Below are 11,680 nucleotides of genomic sequence, written 5' to 3'. Positions count from 1 at the left end.
CCCACTTTTGGCGCCGGGGGGGGGGGGGGGGGTTGGATGACGACTTTAGCCTTTAAGCGTCACTTTAAGTAAATATTCAGTAGAAATGGCTCATGGAAAACTGCCAGCCTACATGATTTACAAAACTTCTTCAGGTTTTACAATATTTACCCAGATATAACGTATAACGAACTCTCAATGTAATATCAGTTGATTTCTTTTCATTACAATTCACTTTTGATCTTAAAGTGAATCTGTACTTTCCACATATTAGGCACATCAGCTGTTTTCTAAACAGGTTGCACCATAGGCAGACACCTTTCTTATTCTCCCATTACCCCAAAATACCTGTGCAAGTTTTGATGTTCTGAAAGCCGAAACTTGCACAGGGTGCAAGCTCCACTTTGCCCTCACGTGACACCACCTGAAGGCCACTCAGGCACCCAGTCCAACATATCTACTCTCAAGAACTACTGCGGTATTCCAGAGGATCAGAGTCACCAGCAGTCAAGTGCAACAGGCACTTTATCTGTAAAAAATAAGTGGACTTGCTGTATTGGGTTGCCTTGACCTATTTTTTTTACAGATACACCATGACCTGCATGAATGAGAACCTTCACAGACAACAGGCTCTTTGATATGCAGATTTTAACCACATTGCATGGTTGGCCTGCAGCTCCTACACCTCATTATTAGACCACACACAGCCAAGTGCAAAGGGCAGTTGGGAACAGACCCAGGCTCTTGGTTACAGGCACGAGCTGGAATTGGCGTACCAATGCAGCCCAGGTTTTGGGGTTCCCAGGCTGCTTGTCTTAAAAGCTAAACATGAAGGCACCTGCTAAAGGTCTACTAACCAGAAGATCAGTTCAAGTGGGCTTTAATGGCTTTTGATTTTTCACAACTCAGTGCCTAGGACATAACAGCATTTGCTTGTTTACCGGATTTCTGTATCTTGTAAATAGATTGAACAGTTTTAGATATGATATGCCTCAGATTGAATCCAAGCTGGTCTGCTGCCATAAAAGACAGTAAAAGAGAGCTGTGCCAAACTGTCTCCCAGCAACCAAAAATTAAGCAAATAAAATTTGCCTTTGCTTAGTCTATTTCCTCAGCATAATCAAACCAGGAAATGGTTACTTGCTGCTGCAGTGTTAACATGAGTGAAGGAGAAGTGGTCACCAACATACAACAGCAAGCGGAAACAAACATTTGGCACCATAGGCTTTTAACGAATAAAAAGTAAAATTCCACCCTGACATTGTTTCATTGTTGTGTGTGATTAGGCAAGTGAAATAACACAAAGAATGTTCATCATCTTAGCTGTTCCTAAAGAGCTCCAACATCAGTGCTGGCACCACACCAACCTGTCCTCCTTGCCCATAATGTTAAAAAATACAACCTTACTCCCCAATTCCTCTATTTACGCTAGTTGTGAAGCCCGTCGGCAGTGCGGGGCCCCGGTGTTCGAACACCGGGATCGTGCACTGCCATATATTGCATAACCGGAACGCACTGAGACTGTGCGGCCCGGTACCATTTGGTCTGCGGACCGGTACCGGGGGTTGGGGAACACTGCGCTAGAGGAACCAGAGAATAGTCAACATGGTGGAGCCAGAAGAAGCACTACAGGATCCTCACTGAAAGCTTGTTGTTTCACCACAGTCTCCTTCAGTGAGGTCACAGAAAAAAAAAAAAACAGCGGCTCTTGGGACAGCAGATACAGGCAATATGAGAGAGTCCATAAAGAGTTCCTGTATGTTTACTGGGAGGCAAGCTTCCACCGACCACCAAGCGCTTTACACCGAAAGAGTGCTCAGGCCTCCTGCCCAGCCTGTCAAGTTGGTGTCTGAATTGTGAGAATTTTCCAGACCTACAGAAAATAGGATGTATCTAACTCCACGGCTGTTGTGAGCCACCAGGCCAGGAACAACCTGGTCCTCAGTGTCAGGCACATACAGTTGTCCAGAGACTGTGCCATGTTGTCCCACGCAGCCAGAATGTTGAGTTGAACCCTGGAGTGAAATTGGAAATGTGGACCTGCTTTGAAGGAGGCAACCATCAAGGACAGTGTACCATTTAAAAGCAAAGTGTTCGCCTACTCAGACTCCTAACCTGAGAGCGGAGCATCAGGAGATTGTCTTGTGGAAGTAAACAGGTTTGAGTAGCAATGATCTCCCCGAGAGAGGAGTGTAGATCTGGCATCCCCTCATTAAGAGGACGACTTCTAGGCTTTGGGAGTCTAAGGCTTGCGGTGGAACTGGATACCAGGCTTGGACTTGGGCCTAGATGACTGGGAGAAGTGAAATGAACTCTTTCTAGCTTCAGAGGTAGCAGACTTTCCCATCTAAGGGTCAGACTTCTTCTTGCTGAACGAGTCAAAAAGTACTGTAGCCACTGACATACATACACAACCACACACACTAAAATTGTTTTTAATGTCCACCTAGTCTCCTTACCTTACGAGAACTGGAGTGGATCCTCATCCTGGGATCCAGTGTGGGCTGCTGTGCTGTGGCAGAGCTCCATCCATATGTGCATTGTTGGTACTGCTCCCTGGTGCACCCTGTAGAGGTGGCGGGAGCCAGAACGTGATGTCACTCTGGTCCAGGCCCCTTTATAGGACATGTGAGGGAGCTGTAAGCAATGCATGCACAGCCCCATCCCATCTTGAGCTGACACTCGGCACCGGGCAGCTTATTTTGGTTGGCTGCTTGATGTGAGAACAGACAGTGCTGCACTAGGGGAAGGTTGAGGAGTCTCTCACCTAGCATAGTGGAAGGCGTGCGATGACCCACTGAACACGTGGTCGCAACCTACTTTTGGCTCATAACCCACCAGTTGAGAACCAAAGCTTTAGAAGGACATCAGCCATGTAAGCCATTATACCTTTATAAGGGTTTTGTTTAAAAAGCTACTAAACCTAAAATGGAAAACTGAATGTAACAGAGCTACTGACAACATTGACAGGTAATCTGCTATTGTATGGAGCTTTCCTGTCTGGTTCTATGCTCTATGCCATTTTAGGGAGGCTAAAAAGTCAAAGCTAGCGCCATTATTTTACTCCAAGTTTGGACAGACAGCCAGTCATAGAGCCGAGATGTAAATAGGATGAAGAAATATTTTTAAAAACGTAAACCGAGCAAAAAAATACAATAATTACCCGTATGGAATTTCTACATTTATCAGAAAATGTGTCCTTTAACTCTGGCATGATCTTTAGAATAAAGCTTTGATTGTATGGGTATATAGTACACGGTGGAGGAAAACATCCGATATACAATTTACGTGTCGGTCCTTGTAATGAAGCACACGGACATGTCACTGTTGTGAAGAATGTGGTTTGAAGTAAAGTACACAATGGATGAGGCATTCTGGGATTATTAGGCACTTTTCCCAGGACTGCCTTGGCAATCACTTGCACTGTTGCTTTCAAGAGTATAAATAAAACTCAGGACTTTAATGTTTTCTAAGTTGAAGACAAATTTACCAATTAGGCAAGCAGGGTAGTTCATCTGGCAGGCTTGCTGAAATATTCGTGATGTCATCGGATGTGCAGAAACATCCAAATCAGATTGCTTTCCGCGTCATCAAAGAGGCTCTACATTGATATTTGCTGAAACTAAAGTCATTTTACAGGAAAATTAGTCAGACTGGTTTTTGATGCAAACAAGCCTTCTCTTGCTAACCTCTATATCGGGGGTGGGCAAACTCCGGCCCTTCAGCTGTGGCAAGACTACAAATACCATGAGCAGGGCTTGAAAAATCCACTTGTCCACTGGTCTGTGACGAGAGGACGGTGGAGCCCGACGAGCAGCTTCCTGGCCGGGAGCTTGAGGCCCGGTTCACATTGCGCGATTCGCAAATCGCACGTTTGTCACGCGATTTGCATGTTGTGCGATATCGCGCAAATGCTTGCATTGAGCAAGCGAGAATCGCGGGAAAATCCGCTCCAAAAAGGGTCCTGCTGTAGCGACACACGACCCACGACCCACGACAGCAGGACCCTTTGCCCCATTGAGATGCATTGGAGAGCGATATCGCGCGGTAAATAGCCGCGATATGGCGGGAATTACCACGCGATAAATCGCTCAATGTGAACGGGGCCTAACACAGTCAAGCGATCGAGCGTCTCTAGAGACGCCCGATCGCTTGTATTAGCAGCTGTCACTGCCATTGCCGGTCCCGAGATCCGCTGTGCCCGATGCGGCCGGGACAGGCATGGCTGTGACAGGAGATTAAAAGGGAGTTCAGTACACGAACTCCCTTTGATCTCCTCAGTCCCCGAATGCAGGAAGTGATGTATATTACATCACTTCCTGCATTCAGTGTCACTCTCTAGCTAGAGAAGCTGATGATGCCAATCTCTGCTTCATCAGCTTCTCTGGAGGTCCTTAGGTGACATTAGGGGTCTTCGAGACCCCTGATGTCTCCATAAAGAGGACCTGTCATGTAAATTGGCTATCCCATAGGGGGCTTCTTAGCCCCCCCCATGTAATAGCAATAAAGTTGTGTGTAAAAAAAGAAAGTAATACAAAAATTAAAGTATCATAAAAAAAAAGCATAAAAATTTTTTTTTAAGAAAAAAAAAAAATGTAAGTCCCCGCCCCCCACATACACACACAGATATGAGTCGGGTGCGCCTACGTGTGAAAACGATGATTGCGCCTATTGTGCCGCACATGTTACATATCGCCGCAAACGTCTGAGTGAGAGCAATCATTTTAGAGCCATTAATCACTGATAACACTAAACTGATGAGCAGTAAAAGCATTTTAATCGTCGCCTATGGGCGTTTCTTGCGATTTTTGCGGGCGCACGCAATTTTAAGGCTTGACATGTTTGGTGTCTATTTAACCGACGTGACCCTGACTTTTATGTTTTACTAAAAATATGGGTAAGAATAAATGTTTTATAACAACGCACAGGGTCCCTTCATCACCCTGATGTGGCCCCAAAACGTTGGTTCTTTCGTCTACTATATGTAAACTATTTATTAAGTGCTGGTGATTCCTGCTTTCTACTGTTGATGTGCACGGTGCCATTCATGATTATCACTGCGAGAACCCTCATTACAATTTGGGCCAGGAATGCTGTAAGGAGTGCAGAGGGACTTTCCATTTTCTAAGCTGGCTCTGCCTACCTAGAGGCAGTGCCAGCTGTACCCGCCCCCTCCCCCATCTGTTCTGCCAGGCAGCGCTGGAGGATCGGAGCGAGGGGAATCCCTGCAGAGAGCGTTGACTGTGAGTCACCGCTCTCTGCAGGGACATGATCGAGAAGTGAACAAGCGACGGTATGTGTTCGCTCACTTCCCGATCTACTGAGCCGACCTATGAAAGTTTAATTGTCGCAGGTCGGCTCCAACTATGAGGCTGAGTGAAAATTACACCTCATAGTTCTCCTTTAAAAAGGAGAACTATGAGGTGAGTGCTTTTCACGCACCTCATAGTTCTAGCCGACCTGCGACAATTAAACTTTCATAGGTCGGCTCAGTAGATCGGGAAGTGAGCAAACACATACCGGCGTTTGCTCACTTCTCGATGTCACAGCTCTCTGCCGTGACAGGGGAGGGGCAGGATTCCCCACTCCGATTCGCCAGCGCTGACCGACGGGGGAGGGGCGGATACAGCTGGCTCTGCCTCTAGATAGGCAGAGCCAGCTGTCACTCACGCAGCTGGGTGGATCCAGACATAATTGTCGGGATCCGCTTCAGCTGCGGCTTCTCATTATACCGCAAGCTGTAGCTTGCGGTATACTGAGCTTAGAGTGACAGGAGGACGCTAGTTTGTCTCCTCCCGTTACCCTAAGGAGAACTATGGGGAAAAGCCCTGACCCCATAGTTCTCCTTGAACTAAGATCAGGTTCTCATGTTGTGTCCCCGCTAGGGAAATTCACTCTGTCACTGGAACTGAAAGTGAGGGAAAATTTAACATTTTGAGTTGCCATCAACAGAAAGAGTGCAAGCCTTTTTGCCTGGTCTTGAATGCACTGGAACGCACCTGAAAGCCCATTTAAAGCTAAAAAACAGCTCCAAAAAGCATCAAAATCGCAGAACAAACGCTGGAAAAACGCAATGCACTGCATTCCAGATCTGGTCCGGAACCTGCCCTAAACGAAGATTTGCCTCACCTTGGAGAGATTTCCCACACTTCCTGTTGTATCTACAGGACAGGAAGTGAAGGAAAAAATCACTGATGACAAAAAAAAGTGATGGGGGGTTTAAAGCAGTAGTAAACGCTCAAACAATTTTTTCAATAATGAAACCAGAACAAATATACATTGCTCAGCAAACATTGCTTTACATTTTTCCCCAAACACTTACAATCATCATGTTTCTGAACAGCTGCTTCCAAGTCTTTCAGCTCAGCTTCCCTGAACTTCCTGTCGAGTACAAGATCACAAGGGACAGTGCAGACTCCAGCAACTGTTTATCTACTAACATGAAGAGAGGGGGTTGGAGGGGGGATAGCTTGATCTGCTGTTGCTGTGTCTGTGTGAGACAGACATAGCTTACTAGTACACAGAAGGGTGACTGCATAGCACTGTGCTTGAGGAGTCACCTAAAACAGGAAGTCGGGACCAGTGCTCAGAGGACCAGCTGTTTCTGCAGGAAACAAACTTTTAAACATCAAGAAGCATCATTGTAAGAGATTTCATCAGCATTGTAAATAGCTTAACATCCTTTTTGATGTCAGCTGTCACAGGAGACCGAATTCTTCTCCCGCACCGGTCAGCCTCCTGTGACAGCGAGTCAAGATGGAGTGCGGGTACAAGCACTCAGCGATCAGCTGATCGCCAACTGCTTGTAAATAATTAAGGACATAAAATGTTTATTGTGTCCCCAGTTCTGAATGAACAGGAAGTGTTCTACATCACTTCCTGTTCATTCATGATTGTGGTTATAGTAAACATACTATCTTCACACGTTCTGAATGAACAGGAACACTCAGTATAGAGGATTGCTGTTCATTCATAACAGGGGCTGCAGAATAAGAGATTCAGGACTCTGTGTAAAGTTAAAAAAAAAAAATAAAAATAGTAAAAAAAAAAAAAAAAATTTAATTTTTTTTTTTTCAAAAAAAGGATAGAAATGTTTTATTTACTTTCGGTTTCGGTCAGAAATGGTATTTCGGTGCACCTCTAGTAGTAGCTGCTTCCCTGGAGTTCAGCTTTAAATGCACACTTGTAACAGAAAGCGCTGGAACGACCTTTCACATGATTTGCGGGCTTGTAGCACAGGCTTTGCCTCATAATTAAAGTAGACAACAGGCCTAACCCCACAGAACGGAGTGTCAGCTGACTGCAGAGATTGTCAGCCACAAGTATGAGCCAGGAGGACTTCCTGTTCTGATACACAAACCATCTCTGGCTGGATCACACACCTTCACCAAATTACTAAGGCCACACACCGCTCCCTATTGGTAATTAGGTCTACCTACTGATACAAACCAATAGTGTCATGTATGGGATGACACTATAGGTACATCATACCCTATAGTTATATACGGTTCCCTACCAACAGACATCACTCCTTACTGGTATTCAAATATACACACAGTTCCCTATGTCTTTATATCGCTCCCTACAGGTATATTCCATACCCTATGTGTATACACTGCTCCCTACTGACACACCCTGCCCTGTACAGGTATATACTGCTACTACTGATACACACCACACCCTATGTTTAGATACAGTTCCCTACCAATAGACACCACTCCCTACTGGTATACATTGCTTCCTATGGATACACACTGCTCCCGACGAGTTTATATACAGTTCCCTATGCCTTTACATTGCTCCTTATGGATACACACTGTTCCATATGGGTATATATACACCATTCCCCATGTCCTTACATTTCTCCTTATGGATATACACTGCTCCCTATTGATACACGCTGCTCCCTGTGGGTAAAAACAGCTACCTACTGATGCACACTGCTCCCTATGGGTACACACTTCTCTCTATTGATCCACGCTTCTCCCTGTGGGTAAATACAGCTACATACTGCACCCTGCGGGTCTACATTGCTCCCTATTGGTCTTTAGTTCTCCCCGTGGGTCTACATTGCTCCCTATTGGTATTCAGTGCTCCCTGTGGGGTCTACATTGCTCCCTATTGGTATTCAGTGCTCCCTGCGGGTCTACACTGCTCCCTATTGGTATTCAGTGTTCCCTGTGGGTCTACATTGCTCCCTATTGGTATTCAGTGTTCCCTGTGGGTCTACATTGCTCCCTATTGGTATTCAGTGCTCCCTGTGGGTCTACACTGCTCCCTATTACTATTTAGTGCTCCCCGTAGGCATCTCCCCATATGTCCAATGCTCCCTTTATGACCTTCGCAACAGTTGACAGCAGCCTGTCAGTCCACAGCAGATACAAGCTCCCAGGACTGGGCAGGGCACCTGACACATCCCATACATTACAGAATGGCTCCAATGTTTACACTGAGATCACAGGGGGGAGAAAGCATGCAGCCATGATGCTCCAGGGACTCAGGAGCCGCACAGATCCTAGCGGACAGCTCAGGGCAATGTCATGGCTCCAGCACGGCTGGCAGAAGCTCCGTGACATTCACGTGTGCCCCGAGCCCTCCACATGAACTCTGCAGATACTTGCCGTTAGATGCGGGCTCCATGTCCAGGCAGAGCTGGGTCTTCTCCGGGTACTCGGTGTCACTATGGAGGGAAGGCAATGCAGGGTGACGGCACCTAAAGATCAGCCATCATGATCCAGTACTGGAGCCCCGGTCTCTGTGTCTGTGCTGGGACACAACAAGCTACTGCTGGAGGAGAAGGAGGGTGGTCTGCCCGGACTGTACACTTCCTCTCACCCTCCCTGCCAGGCAACACATCCCCGCCCACCAGGCATGATGTCCACGCCCACCATGCACGACGTCACCTCCCTGCCAGGCTCTATGTTCCCGCCCACCATGCATCATGCCCCTCCCACCACAAAAATCCCCTTCTAGCTAGGCACCTCCCACCAGCCTCTCCACTCCATGTTGGGCGACATATCCCCTCCCACCAGGCACCATGACCCCTCCCACCGGCACTGACAGTGCGGCCTCATGAGAAGCTTGTGTACATGAGCGCTGAGCCAGAGAAGATTTAACACTTCAGTGGCCGGTGAGTGCCACAACCTGCAGACACTTCCTTTCCCTAGCCACACACTGGCCGATCAATGCTGCAAGTCAGAAAGGAGAGAAAATAGAACAGTGCAGAGGAGGAGCAGCTTCCCTTATATACGTTTATATCTTCATCCTCCTTCTCCTCCATGTATACATCAGCTTCCTGCTGCACTGACTCTTCCCCCTGCTGTGTGCACACATCTGTTATGTGAAGGTAATGTGTTCTCCTGTGTATTTCCTGTGATAAAGTCAATGGAGCATGTCTATGTAGATGATACGTGTTTAGTGTGACTTTAAAGTGAACCTGTGCTGTGTCCAGAGGCATATCTCCTATAAAATGCACCTATGGCTTCCCTCCCAGGTCCTGGCAGATAGTGACGTCAATGGTTGCCAGGAGCTGGGCGGGATGCCTGCTGCCAGAGCTAAACAAAAAGTCAGCTGCCTTGGTGAGTTGGCGAACTTTTGCTGACCCGCGGAACAGCGCCCCTCTTCCCCCTTCAAGTGGCTCCCGGGACATGTGCCATGTACCCTGGATCAGGGCGTCCCGTCGTGACATCATTGCACATGCGCTGCCATCTTATTGATACCTGCCGTTGGCCACCTTGGTGATGGTTGCCGGCAGAGAGAGGAGGGGACGTTCACCTGGCAGGATAAGGTATGCTGCCAGGTCCCCTCCTCTCTCTTGAAACTGTCTGGCTCTCGGTCCATAATGAAGTGCCCGACTTTTCAGAGGGGGTGACACCAAAATGACTGCCAGTCATTTTGGTGTCACCCGGGTGCGGGCTGCACCCCCCTTGTCATGCCACTGCCCTGGATACACCACTGGCTGTGTCCATACAAGGCAACAGCTGCATTCTGGGGAAATGTAAAACTACCCTTGTAGTCAGGCAGGGCCCCACCCAATCCCCCTCCCCGCACTGAAAGGGTTAAAAGCTTGTTTTTGTGTAAGATTCCATAAAAAAATTAGACACTGGTGTCTTTTTGGTTGTACTCTGACGACATCACGAACAATGCAGGATGGACAGTTGTGTAAGTGAGGATGTCGAGGGGCCCAGCCGCAATCCAGAGTGATAGAGACGACAGGGGAGTATCGGCTGCCGGGGGAGTGATGGGTAAGGTAAGTAACGGTGTTCCTTGCGGGCCCAGGACTGCCATTACGGGTGTTGGTGGAGAGAGGGGAGGGAGACCAGCAAACATCTGCTCCTCCCCACTGGAGGGACCTGGAAGCAACAATGATTTGGTCACTTCCAGTTTCTGAGCTGTCATTCTCCAGCCACAGAGGCCAGGGAAGAAGCTGATTAAGCATGGTCAGCTTAACTAGAGCCGTCCGCCTGGCAGGTTTTGAGCCAGTCTGGATGCAACGGTAATGTAACAGGAAATTCCTGTCCACCTGGGAATTCTGGGTCTTTCCACTCACCTTGTGTAGTATAACTCTCCCTGTTACATTGTCATTGTAAATATCATCAGGGAGCATAGGATACCTCGTAATGGCCACAGCAGGTAGGCAGACCCGGGGATTTAAGTGCAGAGACGTAGACAAAACTGTCAGGTGGTTTGAGTCTTCAGCATCCACCATGCCATTGTAAGACTAAACCTGTCTTCCGCATTTGCGGGAAAAGGGCGCTATTGCGCGTGCGCGCGGAAATGTGCTAACGTGGCGCGCAGGAAGTGATGCAGCTTCTCTGGATTGATGGCCCTATTTAAACTTGCCAGTCCTATGGATCATTGCTGGGTGGTCTTTCAGCTCCTGTGTGTGTGTTCCTGTGCCTCTGCCTGTTCCAGTGTTCTGTTGCCTGACCCGGATCTCCTTGACTACGCCTGACTGCTACTGCCGCCCTTGACCTCTGCTTGCTCCTCGACTACTCTTTTGCTTACCGCCTTGTACTTCGCTGCCCGACCGGTATTGACCCTGGCCTGCCTGACCTCATCCTGCTCCAGTTCCTGGTGGTCTTCCCAGCTGCATCCACACCTGCTTCCTTAGAGACCAGCTTCGGACTCACCCAGGCACTGTGCCCCGCACCCTCCGGCACCGGTGCTGCTCTCTGTCCTCTCATTCCCTGTCTCCACTCTCAGGGGTGTGGGACAAGAGTTGCAAAGGAGACCTCCTCAACTACTCGGTTCTCTACCAGGTACATGATAGCCATGGACTGACCAGAGGTAGCCAAACTTTGGCCCTCCAGTTGCGGTGAAACTACAAATCTCATGAGGCATTGCAAGACTGACAGCCACAGGCTTGACTACTGGAGATAGAGGGATGATGAGATTAGTAGTTTCACCACAGCTGTGGAGGGCTGAAGTTTGGCTACCCCTGCTTTAAATCATTTTGCTTGTTTCCAAGGCCCTGGACCTCTGGGTGTGTAGTACAAACACTCTGCTTAACACACTCATTTGTAAGTACAGTTCTTTGTAAACACATATTGTCTCCAAGTACTTCAAGCACATCTCAGCCTGGCCTTGGGACGTCTTTATCTGCACTCCCCTTATATCATCTTTCCTTAAACTTTCTCCTAAATACTTGCATGTCTAGCTGCCTTTTTCTCTGTGCCAATATCGTGACAAGTTGTGTTAT

At 47.8% G+C, this 11,680-nt stretch overlaps 1 protein-coding gene across 1 annotated transcript in view; it reads right to left on the bottom strand.

Annotated features, from left to right (window-relative positions):
- Positions 1–8,662, bottom strand: part of LNPEP (leucyl and cystinyl aminopeptidase) — a 91,590-nt gene extending 82,928 nt beyond the window's left edge. The window contains exon 1 of the mRNA XM_018560229.1: positions 8,601–8,662. Coding sequence (XP_018415731.1) covers positions 8,601–8,619 — 19 coding nt within the window. The 5' untranslated portion in view covers positions 8,620–8,662. The remainder of the gene's footprint in view (positions 1–8,600) is intronic.
- Positions 8,663–11,680: the final 3,018 nt, after the last annotated feature.

The sequence above is a fragment of the Nanorana parkeri genome, unplaced genomic scaffold (assembly GCF_000935625.1).
Source record: "Nanorana parkeri isolate BGI_ZX_2015 unplaced genomic scaffold, ASM93562v1 scaffold441, whole genome shotgun sequence".
Classification (NCBI taxonomy): domain Eukaryota; kingdom Metazoa; phylum Chordata; class Amphibia; order Anura; family Dicroglossidae; genus Nanorana; species Nanorana parkeri.
Note: the sequence above shows the minus strand (reverse complement) of the source record. Positions and strands in the feature narration are given on the sequence as shown.